The sequence below is a fragment of the Camelus ferus genome, chromosome 8 (assembly GCF_009834535.1).
Source record: "Camelus ferus isolate YT-003-E chromosome 8, BCGSAC_Cfer_1.0, whole genome shotgun sequence".
Taxonomy (NCBI): Eukaryota; Metazoa; Chordata; class Mammalia; order Artiodactyla; family Camelidae; genus Camelus; species Camelus ferus.
In genome coordinates this window covers 46,400,928-46,420,257 of record NC_045703.1, presented here as the reverse complement: position 1 = coordinate 46,420,257, position 19,330 = coordinate 46,400,928, and the positions used below count along the sequence as shown (strand labels likewise).

The following is a 19,330-nucleotide window of genomic DNA, read 5'->3' as shown; positions in this document are numbered from 1 at the left end:
TGACTCTGGGGACCCAGTTAGTAGCTGTGCTCACGTAAGGAAGGGAGAGAGCGAGCTGAAATAGAGATTTTGTCCAGAGATCACTGTATGTCTCTTGCAATTAATTTATGTGATTTGTGGGATAAGATAATGAAGAATCGATGCCCACCTGTGTTCACTAACATCAGAATAATGCCACCAAAATGGCCTGCCAACATTTGCTAGTTCTAGGACTGGTACTGCAGTTCAGAAACACAACAGCCAATGGACCAAGAAAAGACAGTAATTATCCAGCCAATGCCCATCTTTTCAGCCCCACTGTGTTCCCATGTTACACTGGGCTACTGAGTGTTTGTAAATTATTAAGTGAAAACGTAAGTGGAAAACTGCCAGGTAACCTCACCAATAAGTCTCCTAATGCAGAAGCCATAAGACTTTCCCCAGTGGAGCCAAATTAGTAGTTAATCAACCTAATTAAAAAGGGGAATGAATTACCTAACATTTGACCTCACACTTCCCCTTAGTAAACGTATCAGAACAATACACAGCAAGATTATAGAAAGTGCTTTTTATAGAGTCACTTGTAAATGGTTTACTTCCTGCTCATGCTAATGGGATGTGGCAAAAGAGGTGTGAGGTATTCTGATATTCTGAGATGAGGAACCCCTATTTTTTCTTTGCTTCTTATGAGAAAAAAATATGTAAAGTGTTTTTGTTTTTGTTTTTGTTTGGTTTTGTTTTGTTTGTGCACTCTTTCCGGAAAGTGGCACTGCCTAATCAAGAAATAATCAGTTCAGGGAGCGGGTAATTCCAGGGTGCTCGCAAGGTGCAAACGTGGTGGTGGGAGGTCCTGGGAGTGAAGCAACAAAGATGTTCGAGGCCTAGTTTATCATCAGATATTAATTGATGAGAGTAGTTGCTGAGAGAGAAGGAATCTTTGATCCAATTACCAAAGTCCTCTATGAAGGTGAGGGAAACTAAGGAGCAAATACTGGAATGATATGAATCTCAAAGAAGTAGAGGAGGGTGAGGTCAAAGAGCAAAGTCCAGAAAGGGCAGTGGGGAAGGTTAACCACAAATGTGGGCTCCTGAGAAGTGGGGTGTGGGAGGAAGAGGAATGTTGCAGGGGAGAGCCACATGTAGGAGAGAGGAGGCTCGGGAGAGGACAGTCCGAGCTGTAACAGTGAAGGTTAAGAGAAAGAAGAAAGAAGGCAAGGTTCTGAGAAAAGACCGAGGGGTATACCTTGCTTTTCTTGTTGCCTGAGTCCAACCACCAGGCCGAATGCAAGTGACACAATCACCAACAAAGCGAGAAGAACCTATTACAAAAAAATGTGAACTTTACAATTTCGTTAATAGACAAAGATCCAGATAACCGCCTTCCCTCAGTGATTATTAAGAAGTACAGCGTGCTAGCTTTGCATGATACTAGATCCAACAATGATAAAGGTACAGAATTTTATTTAATGCCTGAAAATAAGAAAGGTTTGAGAAGAATTTTGAAGTACCATTTATTACAGAACTTCAAATTCAAATACATTAGTGACAGTTAGCTTAACCCCAAATAGAGTTAAAGTAGGAATGAAACCAAAGGGGCCATTTACCTTGGCCCATTTCTCTTTTTTTAGCTAGATACCTGTTTGGAGATCATTTATTTAAAAGCATTCCAAAACTGTGAAATCGTTAACTACCTCGTTCCTAAGGAGCAGGGTTTTTTTTTTTTTTTTAACCCACTCTGTCCATCAGAAAATAATGAAAATATTTAACATATGTAAAACTATAGTGTCCAAATAATTAACTATGATCTGCTTTGATCTACAGTATAAACAAATGTTTTAGGGTAACCTGGAAGACATGTGACCAAAGACTGCGTGTGTCATTTCATTATCACCACTGCTGACAAAGCTCTTCAGTGTAATGGACTTTATGCTATGATTAGAATTAAACTGTGATATAAATTAGAGAGAATTCTTCCCACTGATCTCTATCCCCACCCATTAAGTCCAATGATAAACATTCTGGTTGATGGAGCTTGAATAATGTGTATTGCCATAAAGAAAACAAATGCAACAGGCACACAGATTACTTAGGAAATTAGTTTACAATATCAATAGACTTTGTTATTTTTTAATCACTTCTATGAAAGAAAAAAAACACAGTATCAAAATCTGCTTAGATAATAAAGACCTACATAAACTATTGATTTTTTTTGCTTGATTTCACTCTGAAAATTAACATATCTAATGTCTTCAATAGAAGTGAATTCAACAATTGTGAAAATATGTTAGAATACTATGAAAATAATTCTCATTTGACATCTCAAATTTAGCCTAAGGGTCAGTGACCTTCCAGCAGGTGTTCATTCAGTGAAGAGGAGGAAGAGGAAAAAGTGAGTATAAACAATCATTAAATAACATCATGAGCACTTGGTCCCTCGTTATGATGCTCAAAAGACACAGGTGACTAGGACTAGGGAGACCACAGTGCCACAAAACCCTGGGAAACTTTCCTACGGTAAACCTCGTGCATCATAGGATTACTAACTGATATATTATGGTACATCTTACTTTTGCTCTTTCGCCATTCAGACTTGCTGGAAAAATCAACAACATTTAGCTGTCCTCAGGATGCTTTAGAACTTTATAGTGTTGGGGGGAGGGTATAGCTCAGTGGTAGAGTGCCTGCCTAGAATGCACAGATCCTAAGTTCAATCCCCAGTATCTCCATTAAAAAATTAATTAAGTAATAAAAACCTAATTACCTACCCCCTCAACCTTTTTTAAACAATAAATTAAAAATTTGTAAAACAAGTTTGTAATGTTAAATCTTCATGTCTATGTCATGCCTTGGCACTTGTTCCTTGTATTTTTGACTTGCTCTCTACGTTTATTCTGTAAACTCCTCAAAGGTAAGAAGGTTCATTTTTAATCTTGTATAATCATTGACTCAAAGTATGTAATTCTGAATAAGCTTCTTGATAGTAAGGTGCAAATATATCTTGTTACCTTATGCCACCAACAAAATAGAGAGAGGAGTACGCTGGACTCTAAAAATCACTGAAAAGTGAACATTTGGCTTTAGCTTGGATGAATAAAGAATGCTAGAAACACAGCAGATACATTCACATTTTTTAAGTAACACTTTTGTTAAAATGTGGAAACATTAGGATACTTTCAAAACTATGATTTTAAACTATTGCGCTTCCATTAGGTGTCCTAATAACCCACCAGCAGGATACAAAGAAGGGAAATAAATGATAAACAGGCATTGCTCCCAAGGAGTTAGTAATTCCCTGAATTTGTAAGGTAGGATAAATATAATAAATGGCAGAAGAGCTAGAAGAGAGTGCCCAAGTTTCCAGGGGGATAATGAATAGCATATCTTGGTAGAATATCTTGGGGGTTTCCTTTGTCTAGTCACTGAGCTCAGTACTTAACACACATTGTTTTATTTACTCCTCCAAACAATGCTTGTGTGGCAGAGAGAATGGTGATGACATAAGTGGGGAATATAGGAGCAAACTGCAGTGGGACAGGTGTGTGAAAATTATGTAACTGGTTTTGACTACAAAGTAGGTCCGGGATGAGGGGCCAGCCAGCAGGCACTTGAAATCCTGTAACAGAAACTCAACAAGAGGTCAGAACTACTGGCTTCCTTGGAATTCTTGGTGGAGAATATGCTCTTAAAACCATGGGAAAAAGATGAGATTTCCTAAAGAAAAGATCTTTAGATAGGATTTGGTGAAATTTGCACAATGAGAAGAAAGATAAATTGGCCCATAATGCAGATAAGGAGAAAAGTGATAAAAATGGGAATTTTCAATGCCATCAAGAAAGCAAGAGGAAAGAATTCAAAATGAGGAAATAATTCGTGATATGTGTATTGTTACCGAAACTCAGCAGGAATAGGACAGGGGAGAAGGACTTTTGAAGGGTGACTTCAGTGCAGTAAAAACAAGGCTAGAGAACAAAAAGTGGGTTGAGTGGTGAGAAAACTGAGGCAATGGATAAAATCAAAACCAGTGGTAAAAGGAAAAGAGACAGTAATAAAACCAGGAAAGGTTTTTTTTGTTTTTTTGGTTTTTTTTTTTTTGCTGTTTGTTTTTAGGACAGGGAAGATATTAGTATATTAAGGAAAAAGAAAGAAAAAATAGGTAAAAGAGACTATCTCTAAAAAAAAAAGAGAGAGAGAAACTCTCTAGGAGTGACATAAAAGAGGATAAAATCAATAGTCTAACAAAAAATTTTAATGTCTCACTCTCTGGCCTTAAAATATTTATGCAAAAAAAAAAAAAAAAGCTGACTTGGGAGGTAAGTGTAATCATGCTCTGATCAATGCTGTTAAGTGTTCTGCCACAGATCCCAACCTTTTAGACTGATCAAATATTAATTTGTTCTTACTCAAATTCCTTCTTTGCAAAATACGATTTTACATCTTAACTTTGCTCTCGAGTTGTCATAAGGGATCAAACTGAACACAGTTACTTAAAACTTTACCTTTAAATAGCAACATGCATAAATAAAAAGGGGAGTCAACCTCCAAACATTGAAACAAAGCTACAAAGGTGAAAATGTTAAAATGTACTCACAATACAAATGATTTTGTACTTCTTATCAGTTCTCTTCACAGGTTCTTCCACTGATAAACTCAGCCTAGAATCCATTGTTCTATTAGTTGTCTAAACCTGTTTTACCAGAAGACCATAGGACTCCTTCCTTTTTCTGGTCTGGCAAAGAACCTGTGTGAATTACAAGGCTGACTGACTTTTAAATGTTTGAGAAGAGCACAGCTCTTTAGTGATTGGGCAATCAAGAGAGGAAAAAAGTTGTAATAACAATAGTGTTGAGAGATGAAAGTCCATTTCCAGTACATTGTAGACAGCTTTCTTTTTCTCTTCATAGTTTATACTAAATATGAATCAAAACATATGTCTCAAGAATCATAAAATAACCAAATTTTAATACAATGATTATTTATTTTTTAAAAAATAACAAAAAACAAAATGCCTTGTTGCAGAAATTCCAAAAAGCTTCTACATCTATAAAAACTCCATGTCACAGTTGAAAACCAACATATTAACCATGTGCTCTAACCATAGTAGGAACTCCAACTTGGCTAAATCTATGTAAAGTATTAATTATGTGATAATTACATCTTGCATTTTACAGTGTTCACAATTTGACATATTTTCATATGCATTATCTCATGTCAAATTTAACAATATCCCTTGTAAACATTTTATCCCTATTTTGTAAGATGGGTAAAGTAAGGCTCTGATTATTTAAATTAAAATATGTGAGTTACTTGTCCCAAGTCACATTTACTAGATGCTAGAAGAGAAACTGGAACCCAAGTCTTCTCTAGACCCAAATCCAAGGTGATGTTCACTAACAAACTAACTTGCTCTTTTCTTGTTTGTATAGATGAGAATGTCCTGATACACATACTTCATGCAGCTAACTAAAAATTAACACTTGCCGTGTGCCTCTACAAGGATTGGAACACATTGGCACTTGCCATCTACCTCTGCTTGGGTTAAATCACAAGCGGCTGCAGTCACTGACCTCCAACACTCCCTGAAAGTTGTTCAGGGCTGAGATCAGGAATGAGGCACTCTGTGCTCTGGGAAAACTGGCTGAACAGACTTTCAGATAGTTAGATATTTTCAGGGAAAGCTTTTGACACTCATTCTTGCATGTCCTCATATCTAGAAAAGAACTGAAATCATTAATGGCGACATCTGCTCGTCGTGACTAGCAGCAGCCTCTGGCTTAAACGTGGGCTTGGCTGCACGTCCACCCTTCACTGAAGTCATATGTAATACTGAACTTTCCCCTGCCTCTTTTGAACAGTTTCTCAGAGCTTTCTGGGATGCTGTCTCCCAGGCTATAGCCCTCATTTTGCCTCAAATAAAACTTAACCCACAAGTCACGTTGTGTGATTTTATTTTAGTTGACAATGCTGTGAAGGGGTTACTGTTTTCTGATGAAAGAAGCTAAATTAATAGCGGTGTGACCAAAGAGAGTTCCAGTCAGTGGTGGGCATTGCACATGCCTACTTTACCCTAACACAGTAACTCTGAAAGTGGGAGTCCAGGGGACGTTTTCATTAGTCCTATAATTACCTCCTTAGTCAAATAAAGCTTGAGAACTCTCGTAAATTCATGTGCCAGACGCACCATGAGGCCAAACAAACTGAAATGTCAAAGTTTGGAGCAGAGAGAAGTTTGTTGCAGGGCCAAGCAAGGTGGACAGGCAGCTCAGGCTCAAAAAACCCAAACTCCCCAATGATTTGGGGGGAAAATATAGGTAAGATTTAGGGTGAGGATTGCAGGGTGTATGACTTTCTTCTGATCGCTTGGTGGTGAGGTAACAGGGCAGAATTTCAGGAATCATGTGCTCAGCCTGAAGTCACCATCCTCCACCTGGGTGGGGCTTAGTTTCTGCAGAAGAACTCAAAGACACTGCTATCTACATTCCTTGTGCTGCAACAAGGACTCTGTCCCAAGGCTGCACTATTATTGCTTAACTATTTCTTCCTCGTCTCTGAACTCCTTCCCTTCCCTGAGGGAACTGTTTGACTCTGCCCTCTGGAACCCAGGGAGGGTCAAGGAGGCTGAATGAAGCCTGTTTCTTACAGACAAGAAACAGTGGGGAGGGTATAGCTCAAGTGGCACATGCCCCGAGTCTTGGGTTCAATCCACTGTGCCCCCTCTGAAAATAAACAAATAAATAAACCTAATTAACTCCACCTGATGAAAATACTAAAAATAATTTAAAAAAAAAAAAAAGAAAGAGAAAACACAGAAAGGATTTGAACTGTTGACTGAAATAAACCCGCAGCCTAAAAGTTGAGAGTTATGTTTAATTTGGCAGGAGGACTCTAGCCGGGATGACAGCCTCTCAGATCCCTCTGAGGGACTGCTCCGAAGAGGTAGGGGAGGAGCTAGGATATATAGGAGCTTTACAACAAAGACCAGGTAGTTGGAACATTAAAAGATTACTTGTTAACTGAAGAAAACCAGACATCTCAAGTTAAAGAATTCAGTGCTTTTCTATGTATGGGAGGGAGCAAACATTTAGGCTTATTGAATTCATTCCTTTGACAAGCACCTAGCTATCCAGGGCCAGTATCCTATCCTTTCTTATTCTGAGTCCCCTCAGAGTGCACCATTGTGAGTGGCTGCAGAAGCTGGGCTGCAGGCCTGTCCCCACTGGGGGGTGGCGGCAGCCCCTGATGACTTGGTTTCAGCATTCTTTACTGATACGGTTGCAGTATTTTCATTCACAGTGCCATGGAGGAACCCACAGGGTTCTTCTGTTTCACTCTTTTCTAACATAAAGGTCATAAAAATCCTGCAGGCTGCAGTACATTCTTTGGAAAACACTATTCCAAATTATTCCAACCCTAAAAACAGTGAAAAGAAATAGGAAAAGAATCTATCCTGATATCCAATGATGTAAATGCTAGGAATGTTTCTGGAAATCATGTCTAAATTCTAAAAGCCACATTTCCTTTTATGGCTTTGAGGACTTGTGCTGTTCCTCCCCATCACTTCCGCCATCCAGTATGCCCCCTGTCGACTGAAATAAATGTGCAGCCTAAAGTTGAGAGTTATGTTTTATTTGATGGGAGGACTTGAGCCAGGATGACATCCTCTCAGATCTCTCTGAGGGACTGCTCCAAAGAGGTAGGGGAGGAGCTAGGATATATAGGTGTTTTACAACAAAGACCAGGTAGTTGGAACATTAAAAGATTACTTGTTAACTGAAGAAAACCAGACATCTCAGGTTGAAGAATTTAGTGCTTTTCTATGTATGGGAAGGAACAAACATTTAGGCTCATTGAATTCATTCCTCTGACAAACACCTAGCTATCTAGGGCCAGTGTCTTGTCCTTTCTTATTCTGAGTCCCCTCAGGGTGCACCACTGTGAGTGGCTGCAAGAGGCTGGGCTGCAGGCTTGTCTTCACTGGGGGAAGGCGGCAGCCGCTGATGACTTGATGGTTTCAGCATTCTTTGTTTGCAGTATTTTTTATTCAGTGATCCCCCTTCATCCTAAATTTGACCAATATTTTGGGAGATATTTCATGACCAATTTTGTCCCAGGGCACCAGGAAGGCTTTTTCCTAGATTAGGCAAAGATTTGTTGACATGTTACTCAAGGTGCTAGTTTTGAGATCAGGCCCTGTTGATACTAAAAATTCTCTGGATCACCTGTCTTACTAGTCTTTTATGATCCAGGACATGGTTTTCCATCGTTGCTCATTCCCATATCTAGAATTATGCTATAACAATTATTCTATGCAAGGTTACAAGTGTGATCTCTTTCCTTATGTCGACTGAAATAAATGCGCAGCCTAAAAGTTGAGAGTTATGTTTTATTTGGCAGGAGGACTCGAGCCGGGATCACAGCCTCTCAGATCACTGAGGGACTGCTCCGAAGAGGTAGGGGAGGAGCTAGGATATATAGGAGCTTTACAACAAAGACCAGGTAGTTGGAACAATAGAAGATTACTTGTTATCTAAAGAAAACCAGACATCTCAAGTTAAAGAATTCAGTGCTTTTCTATGTATGGGAGGGAGCAAATATTTGGGCTCACTGAATTCATTCCTTTGACAAGCACCTAGCTATCTAGGGCCAGTATCCTGTCCTTTCTTATTCTGAGTCCCCTCAGAGTGCACCATTGTGAGTGGCTGCAGAGGCTGGGCTGCAGGCCTGTCCCTACTGGGGGGTGGCAGCAGCCACTGATAACTTGGTGTCAACATTCTTTGTTTACTGATATGGTTGCAGTATTTTCACTCACATTGCAGTATTTTCATTCACACTTAAGATGTTTAGCCATCATCAGTCTTATTGGAGATCTAGTTACACATTGAGAAATGTAAGAAACAGCAATATTATAGAATAGAATAAGTAATACAATTAGTAACATTAATAGTCATATAAAGCATAACAATTTAGAAACAAAAAACAAATTAAAACAATGATTCATATAACTAGGTGTAACCTGGTTTCAATAACCCTCAAATCTACAGGGGAGCCAGCTGGAGAAGTTAAATCCTGGAAGGATTAGGTAGAGAAAGATGTTTTATCCTTGTTTACAAAGGCATACTTTATCAACTTGTATGTCATAGAATAAGAGTAAAGGGTTTTTGTTTTTTGTTTTGTTTTGTTTTGTTTTTTGGAAAATAAAGAGTAAAGGCCAGTATGTTTCTCAAAAATCTCAAAAAAAAAAAAAAGATTATCAATCGTATCTATCAGTTCATTCAGTTCCATGTAATTAATTTTTATTTATCTGGATGAAGTCATCAGGTTTCCATTAGTTTCATAATTTACCCAGTTCAGTGGTATGATACAAAAGTTATCAGGAACATATTTGTTTAAAAGTCCCTTTTTTATGAATCTTCCTGAAGATCTTCATTTTATAAAAACAAAGTAAAACAATGATTGTTTATGTAAATAATAAGACTTAAAATAGCAAAATGGCATGGTTAAAGATTAGATTATAATGCAATTGACAAGCAACTTGGATATTTTTGACATACAACATTTTAAGATAATAATTAGCTTTATGGCTGATACCAGGACATATTAGATTTTTAGGAATTTTATATAAATTTTGGAATAACTATATTAGCGACTTATCTCCACAATATAACCTAAGTTTTATCCCCAATTATTTGACAATTTTTTTTAAAGCAATTTAACATGCCAGATATATGTCTAGTAAGTTTAATATCTCTCTTTGGGATATTTCAGGGGCTCTCTGAAGCAACCAAAAGTTAGCTGGAAGTCAAAAGAACTTTAATCAAAATTTGGTATTTGGGAAGCTTGTTAAAATGTTTCAAAACACTTGGTCAGATAAAACCATAGGTCACTGTGAAACAATACTTACTTACTTAACCAAAGTGACAATGGTTTTAAAAACAGATACAAATCATTTAAAGCACACTCACATAATCTGTTATCCAAAGTGGCACTCTAAGAAACTGTTTTCTTAACATAGAGAATTAAACCCCAGTCTTGTACCAGCTTACGTTTAACAAAATCAATTCAGTCAATCCCGACCATACACAAAACTCTTTTCTCAGGATTTCTTCTCAACAAACCTTCTATCACTTTTTAGATCCATATGATTTTATCCCTTAATTCTCCCATCTAGAAACTACCAACCCTAAGTAACAAAATGTGTTTTTATCTTTTACACCTTCTTTTGCTGAAAACATACACTCTACTTTTCTACTGTATACCAAAAAATGTTATTATTATTATTTGTAGTAGCTTTAATTACATATTTAAATTAGAACACTTAACTTTTAAAATCCTTAATTTCCAATGAAAATTAGGAAATAAGCAATTATGAACTATTTTTTACATTAGCATTTTGCAGATTGACAAACATAAACACCAATAATAATTTCTAAAAGCATGTGCTTTCTTATAAAAAATCTCTTAGGATGGCACCAGACCTATTTATCAATAGTCCCAAATACCTTAGCTTCTCTGCAAAGGGAAGCCTAAGTTTAGTCATTAATGTTTTAATACCTTACTTTGTTTGGGAATGACCTAGTTATTTAATAAACTTCCATCATTAAACTTAATTTGGCACAACTCTAGAATTTTAAGATACCAAATATTTGCAGAGATTGTTTTAAGCATACATTTCTAAAATACACTTATTTTTAAAGAATTTACCCTAAAGCTCTTATCTCATTTGCATTTAATTTACTTATAAGAATTTTATCACACCAAATTACTATTACTATTGTCAACTGAAATAAAATCACACAACGTTAGAGTTGTGGGTTAAGTTTTATTTGGGGGCAAAATGAGGACTTAATAGCCTGGGAGACAGCATCCCAGAAAGCTCTGAGAAGCTGTTCCAAAGAGGCAGGGGAGAACTCAGTATTATATATGATTTCAGTGAAGGGGGTACCATGCAGTCAAGCACACATTTAGGCAGAAGTTGCTGCTAGTCACAAGGAGCAGATGTCACCACTAATGATTTTAGTGAATTTCTAGATATGAAGAGATACAAGAATCGGGGTCATAAAATCTTCTCCTGAAAATATATAACTATCTGAAGGCCTGTTCAGCCAGTTTTCCCAGAGCACAGAGAGCCTCATTCCTGACCTCCATCCTGAACTCCTTTCATGGTGTGTTGGGGTCAGCGGCTACAGCGGCTCATGATTTAATCCAAGAAGAGGTAGATGGCAAGTGCCATTGTCATCCAATCCTTGTAGAGGCACATGGCAAGTGCCAATTTTTAGTTAGCAGGGCCCCCTCATAGTCACAAATTTGACCATAGTTTGGGAAGCATTTCATGACCATTTTGTCCCATAGTGCTGAGAATGCTCGTTCCTAGGTCAGGTGAGGGTTTCGTCGATAGGACACTCAATGTGCTATTAAGGGACTAGACCTTATTAACAGTAGCAAAAACTCTCTGGACCACCAGTCTTACTAGTCTCTTATGGTCCAGGAAAATATTCCCTCTTGTTTCTTCCCATATCTAGAGCTGCACCATTACAATTATTGGTCTTATACAGAAGTATGTACCTGGTCTACTGCTTCAAGTCACCTAGTCATTTTATCAGAAATTCAGTCACACATTAGGTAATGCAAGAAACAACAATTTTGTAAAACAGACAAAGTACAAATAATATAGTTAGTGGTATTAGTAAGGTCATAAGTAAGAATTTAAGCCAAGAACTTCCATTAGATGCAGCTCAGTATATCCCCAGGTCATCTGACTTAGTCTGTTTTGTTCTGATCCTTGCCTTTAAGGAAGATGTTATACAGGCGTTGTTCATAAGGCACCCAGACAAACTTCCTAGTCTTACTGGGTTAGTTATCCTTAGTATAGTTTAATTTTTCCCAACATAAACTTATACTTAAATGACCATAGCCTGGTGTTAACCACGTAAGTCCTTCCCATAATTGAGGGAGGTTTCATATATATGTGTGTGTGAAATTTTGTTTCTTGCCTTGATTGAGCTTAGTGGTCTTGTAAGAAAATTTATATTTTCAGCCAGGCTCCAAGCAGGTGTTACTAGTTGGTCAGGTGAGGGTATCCCACCTTGTAATATCAACAGTGGCCTAAACAGAACTATAATTTCTTTTTTCTAGAACAAATTTTCTAAGGGATTTCTAAGAGCCTTGGAGTGGGGAAACCTCCCAGGATAACCCAGAAGTACTGGGTGTAGGTAATTGATCATAAACCTAACAGCTGGATTAGCTTTACCTCTGCATAAACTTGTGAAATATATTTAGTTCATAAGCAAAGATGTGGGCAATTATCAAAGTAATTAGTGTATCGGCCTGGTCCCATGTCTTGGGCCAGCTGTCTACCTCAGATGTCATCTTCTTCTCATCCTGGTCTGGTAGCTTCTCCTTTGCTTGAGCATTGTTTTAAGGTGATTTTAATGTCAGCAATCCTCTCTATAGGCCAGTCCAGTGCAGATGCCCCTTGTAGGCAGGAATATTAATCCAAGAGTCAGCTCCCTTCAGTCCGTTGTGCATGAGCTACTTAAGAATAACTGACAAAGGTCCTTGCATCTCAGTTGGAGATAGCCCTTAAATTGTGGCCTTTCCAGTGCGCATCATCTCCTGGTTGCAGGTCGTGGGGCACTGGAGCTTCATCCAAAGATAGATTTCTGAGATAAGCTTCAGAAACAAACTTAAGAGTGTCCTTTTAATAATTCAATTAAACTTTGCAATAATATAACAAAATGACAAGGAACAATCTGGGAAGTGAGTCTTAGGTCATAAATACAGAACTCCATTAACAAAATTAGAATTTAATATTCACTGAAACATAATCTTTTTCTCTCTAAAGTTACCCTCATTTTTATCAAATATGGCCAAATCAAGGTTAATTTTGTCAACAAATTAAGTCTGATTATTTGATCATATAGGCTCTTTTAAATTCACTGTGCTGGAGATTTTTATAAGCAGTCTCAAGCTGAAATTTTAATAAGGTCTCCTAAGGCCAGGAAAGCCACGTCAAGGGCTTGTCACAGATTTTGCCTGACAGATTTAGGTAAATTCTTTTCTTTTTGAGGTCCCCAAAATACCTTGAGATTTCTATACCTATGTTAGGAGGAGGTCTTCCTAATTTATCTGCTAAAGCCACTGGGAACCTAAGAGTTTTCAGTCTCTGAAGGGATCAGATAGAGAGAAAAGGTAACTGTTCCAAGTCTGCTTACACAGGTATAATTTATGAAATTGATGTGAGTCATAATTAGCTTAAGGAGAAGGGTTTATTTATATCTAGAAAACACAGATTAAAAGCCAATAATACTTCAGACAGGGACCATAAAAATTATAACCATTACTCGCCAGTTCACTCAGTCCTACTTAACTAATCCTTTTTGTTAACAGTTTCATGGCATCAGAGTTTCCATCAGAATTTTAAAATTTCTTACCCAGTTCAGTTCAGTGCTATAACCTGAAACTTATCAGAAACCAGTAATTCTCCTTGAAGAGAAAGCATTTTGCAAAGGCATCAGAATAAAACAATAACTGTCTATGAATGACAACAAGCTTAAAAACATGGTTGAATACCTAGTTACACTGTAATTGGTAAAGAAATCTGGTTACAATAACCAGAATTATGACTGGTAACATTTCAGACATACCAGATTTTTAGGGATTCCATATAATTTCTAGAATATCTATATTAATAACATTTTCTCATATAATATAACACAAGAAGATTTATTATTCATTTGACAATGCTTCCCATGTAATTTAACATGCCAAGTAAAACTTACTAGTTTAAAATCTCTCTTTGGGATGTTTCAAGGGCCCTCTGAAGCATCCCAGATTTTTAGCTGAAAGTCAAAAGAACTCTGATTAAAATTTGTATTTGGGAAGCTTGTTAAAAAGTTTCAGAACACTTGGTCAGGTAACAGTATAGGTCACTGTGAAATAATACTTATTCATTAACAATAAAATATTTCAAAGGTAAATACAGAACAGATGACTTAGGGGGTAAAAGAAACTTTACAATCTGTTACTAAAAGGCAGATTAACATTTTAAGAAAACTTTGTCCTCTTAACAGAGAGAGAGAACTAAATCTAGTCTTGTACCAGCTTACTTCTAAGATTCATTTACTCAACTAAATTTATTCTGAACTTATCCAATCCTGACCATATACAAAACTCTCTTCTCAGGGTTCCTCTTCCACAAACCTCCCACAACTTTCTGTATCCATATTATTTTGTCCCTTATTTTCTTTTCCATTCAGAAGCAACCAGCTTTAGGACAAAGGCACTCTTTTCCATTAACAAATTATAATACTATTCTTCATACTTTCTTTTACTGAAAACACACATCCTACTTTCATACTGTATACTGAAATGCTTCCTTTATTTTTTCCTAGTAGCTTTAATTAAATCTTTAAAATAGAATCCTCAACTCTTAAAAATCTCAATTTCTAATGAAAACTAAGAAGTAAGCAATTATGAATTGTCTTTTACATTAGTATTCTGTAAATTGGCAAACAAATATCAACAATAATTTCTAAAAACCATGTGCTTTCTTATAGAAAATATCACATTTTGGCACTAAAGATGTTGATCAATAGTCTTAGACTCCTTTAGTTTCTCTGCAAAGGGAAGCCAATATTCAGTAATTAATGTTTCAGTATCTTACTGTATTTGGGAGTGACCTAGATATTCAATAAACTTCCACCATTTAACTTATTTTTGCACAACTCTAAAATTTTAAGTTACTGAATATCTGGAGAAATTATTTTAAAGTAGGTATCTCCAAAGTATATCACTCCTCAAGAATTCATCCAAAGATTCCCATCTCATTTTCATTTACTTTACTTTTAAAAATTTCACCAAACCATTTTATTTTTCTTGTTGACAAATCTGCAGCAGATATAATAGGATTTTATTTGACTTCTATTAAACCTAGGTATAGCAAAGGTATTATACTTAATGTTGATGACTATAAAGACGTGTCTATATTGATTAAATCTGTAAACTAACTTTAATATCAGGTATTAATTTAATACTGAATATTTCCCAGTTCACGTGAAACTGAAATTCATTCTAGCCAGTTTCCTTTTGTATTTCTGAGAATTTATATAAGCGCCTAATTTCCTCTAGGCCAATTAAGTAGAGCTCATTTACAAATTAATTTTAATAATACCATCCAAAAATAAAGACACGTATAATACACACATCGACATACAGATAGACACAATCAGAGATCTCATAGTTTCATTTTCTAAACTTGGTCATGAATCAGTTATTACAATATAAAACTCACTAGTTTTAACTGTTGGAACAAGCTAAATTTAAAAAATTTCTACCCCCCCTCTTTTTTTTCCTGCAGTCTCAGGAATTAGAAATGTTCTAGATAAGATAAATGTTCTTGAGAGCCTGGCCTCAAGGTACAGGGAGAGAAAAGCAAGTTCTCCTAGAAGAACTTGTTCCTTCAGCGTCAGAATTCTGAAAAGATTTTCTAGGTCTGCTTTAGTATCTGGGAGAAGTGAGTGGGACTTTCAGTATAGTCCTGAGGCATTACAGTCCACACATCTTGCCTCTCATTCCAAGTAAAGGCAAAAAGACAATGATAATCTGGAACTACAGGAGTACTTTTTTTTTTTTTTTCCTAATGTGCTGCAGAGCTCTATCACAGAAAAGAAGTAGCTCTTTTTAGTAATATGGACAGTAAGGTATTGGGGTTTGGCACTACAGAATGACGAGGACTATTTTAATGGGTGACACAGAATGTAATCTTTCAATGTTGGTAGAATCAAGCTTGTTCAATGTCATCTTCATCATGAGTCACAAACATTATATGGCGAAGCCTGATTGGTCCTTCAGATGCAGAAACATTTCTCCCTTAAAAGTAAAGGAAATATGGACTTCATAAGTTTCTAACAGATCTCTGCCTATCAGGTGAATGGGAGTCCTTCCTACTAGAAAAAAAAAGAGTGCCTTCCTTTATGTTAAGTAGAATTCTAAAGGTAACGATTTAAAACCTTAATAAGTGCATTAGAAACCCCTACTATCTTTACTGAGGAATTACTCTGAGGGAGAGGTCCTTTAATTTTGGTAGTGTTCAAAACTGAAAAGGTGGCCCCTGTATCTACCAGGGCTTTGCTTCTCCTTGTATAATCATTTCCACTTCTCCAAAGGCGTTAGCCAAGGAAAGGGGAAAGCACCCCCACATTTCCCTGGAGCAGCCCTCTTATTGTCTAACTCATAATTCTGGTCTAAAAATCCAGTTTTCCTTCTAGGCTTCTCTTTCTTAACTTACAGTTTATTTTCTGATGCTCTGCTTTTCTGCAGTGAAAGTAAATTTTGCTTTTCTCTATCTGGTTGTGGATTGAATGGGGATTGGTTAACCTTCAGCTGGCATTGGGCACTTAATTGGCACAATTAAAGGCTCATGATTTTTTTGCAGATATCCCCCCCCTTTTTTTTTAATAGTCTTAAAAGTTGCTCGGTCAGTGTAAAAAGGGCATTTGTAGGTTATGCAGCCCAACTTAGATTGTTTTTTGACTAGAGTAGTCACTTCCTCATCTAAGCCTTCTAAAAAGGCAGAGTTAACTAAAGCATCATTTTGGTGAATAGAGAATGATTCAGATGTCAAGCCAGAATATTCCTTAAAGGTTTTTTTTCTTTTTAAACCTTTCACCATAGCCCGGAATTTGTTCATCAGGTCTTTGTTTGCACTGCTGAATCTTTGTCCAGTCTACAGTTTTTGGGAAAAGCTCTGAGATAAATTCAAGTAATTTTTGAGCTAATTCCTTGCATTCAGAGTGAGCCTGTGGACTGTGTAATTCAAAGTCCATTAGAGGTTGTTTCCAACCTGCTTTCTCTGGGCATTCCTTTGGTTTGCTTTCAGAAACTAATTGATACAGATCTTAAAACCTGGGTTCATAGGTCCAGATGGTTAACTCAAACCCCTTAGCAAATCCCTCTGGATCCTACTTTGGATTTGGGAAATTCCTTAGCCAAAGCTCTAAATTCTCCTGTCCAGGGTGTGTACATAAGCACTGAGGACCATTCACCTCTCCCTGTAATAGGCTTCTCCTTAAAGGAAGCTATAATCACCTCTGATTTTTAATCCTCCTTTACTGGAGAAGGGGGAACAGCAGGAGGTGGAAGAGAGAGAAGAGAAAAAGAGATAGCATCTGGACCAGACAATTCAGATAGAAGAGGATACGTGGGAGGAGCAGAGGGAGAGATCGTGTCAGTGCTAGTGGCTGTTTTTAGTCCTGATATAGTTTCAAGCAATTTGTTGTTGGTTTCCTGCAAAAATGTTATCATTTCCTCTTTTAGAAGCTTCTAAGTACCAATCAAGTAAGCATTTCATTCAGTTTATTTGACCTTACAGCTGGCTTTTTCTAACTGTGCATGCAAAAATATCAATTTGGGAATATCAAAAGAACCCCAATTTGGCCATTTTAGATTGAGGTCTCCTTTAGTATAACTTTCCCAATTAAGTAGGTACTTGCAAGTATGAGCTCCGTACATGAATCTGGTCAGGGTGTTAGTCAGAGGTTGGTTTCCTGACGCCCCTCATTTCTCTGTTTGAAAGACTCTTTCTCATTTTAAAGTTGAATTTATCAGGGATAAAATTTCACTTTTATCCCTGACAAATTATACTGAGGTAGCCAGATGGAGGAAAGGCATCAGCTCAGCCTCTTACCTAACCACTCAGTCCAGACCCTTGTATCTTTCAACCAGATCCCATCCAGCACCTCTCCACTGGGTGGGTATTTCCCCCCAGTATCTCTCAACTGGAGGGCCAGGTACCTGGATACACCACCAAATAAAACTCAGGATCATCAATCAATGTGGGAGATCCAAGTACCAGGAAAGACTGACCCAAATTCATCTGGACTCTCTGAGGAGGTGGATGGACACAAAGGGCTTCTGCTGGTACCAAGGCTCTGGTTCCTTGCAGAGTTCAGGTGAAGGAGAGAAGTCTGCTCTGGGTCCATTCGTAGTGGTCACCAAAACTGTCGATTGAAATAAATGCATAGCCTAAAGTTGAGAGTTATGTTTTATTTGGTAGAAGAAATCGAGCTGGGATGTCAGCCTCTCAGATTGCTCTGAGGGACTGCTCTGAAGAGGTAGGGGAGGGGCTAGGATATATAGGAGCTTTACAACAAAGACCACGTAGTTGGAACATTTAAAGATTACCTATTAACTGGAGAAAACCAGACATCTCAAGTTAAAGAATTTAGTGCTTTTCTATATATGGGAAGAAGCAAACATTTGGGGTCACTGAATTTATTCTTTTGACAAGCACCTAGCTATCCAGGGCCAGTATCCTGTCCTTTCTTATTCTGAGTCCCCTCAGGGTGCACCACTGTGAGTGGCTGCAGAGGCCAGGCTGCAGGCTTGTCTTCACTAGTTTTTTTTTTTTTTTTTTTTTTTTTTTTAAATTCTGAAGCGCAGGCTCCACATCAGTTGAATTGGAATCTTCTAGAGTTTTGCTGAGGCAGCAATATTTTTAAAGTATCCTTCAGAGTCATTTTTAATTTGGCCAAGTTCTGTCTGAACACTTTGCTTTGAGTCATGCATGCACTTTTGGATTTTCTCCTGTAAACATTCACTCTGGATTCTAATCAAGCTTGCAGATTTTTCAGAGGAGGTTGGAGGAACTAAGGGACTTGATAATTTGCCCAAGATCACCTTGGTGTGTGGTCTCTCAGAGGTGAGATTCCACCAGGTCCTCAGACTCCCACTGCAGGGTGCTGTGTCGTTATTGTGGTGCTATGCCATACTGATTGTACAAAAGAAAGACCAAGACTACATCACAATCTGCCTCAAAACTAGGAGATTCCTAGGACCTATGTTGCCAAAAGATCAGCCCCACCCTTGATGAGCCAAATTGAAACTCAGAGATAGGGTCTTAGAGAATAGAAGAAAAGAAAGGCTTTATTACTTTGCGGGCAAAGGGAACTCACAACAGGCTAGTGCCTTCAAAATTGTGAACCCTCCTTGGGGATGGGATAGGGCGATTATATAGCCATAGCTCAAATAATAAAACATTGGTAACAATCATTTTCTTGTCATAAGACTTAGAGTGGTGTCATGATGTCTCCAGGTGACCAGTTCTCTAAAGGCTAGCGGTTGTCACTTTTTCCATCTCTTTATCTCAAGGCATGGTCTTCTTGGTAATTCAGACTATTTCGTAAGGTTACAGTTCCACAATCTTCTCCCTGGAGAACAACTCAGAAACCAAGCATGATTATTACTTTCAATTACTGGAAGAAAGTAGAAACAGTAAAATTAATAGCTTTACTTTAACAATGGACCTGGAGCTGTGAATAGCAACTGGTCAATCAGGTTAGCTGATCGTTTTAAGGGC

The 19,330-nt window shown here is 37.5% G+C and overlaps 1 protein-coding gene across 1 annotated transcript in view; it reads right to left on the bottom strand.

Annotated features, from left to right (window-relative positions):
• Window positions 1-4,715, bottom strand: part of ENPP3 (ectonucleotide pyrophosphatase/phosphodiesterase 3) — a 60,440-nt gene extending 55,725 nt beyond the window's left edge. The window contains exons 1-2 of the mRNA XM_006180731.2: window positions 4,568-4,715; window positions 1,223-1,298 (exon numbers count right to left, since the gene is read on the bottom strand). Coding sequence (XP_006180793.1) covers window positions 1,223-1,298; window positions 4,568-4,642 — 151 coding nt within the window. The 5' untranslated portion in view covers window positions 4,643-4,715. The remainder of the gene's footprint in view (window positions 1-1,222; window positions 1,299-4,567) is intronic.
• Window positions 4,716-19,330: the final 14,615 nt, after the last annotated feature.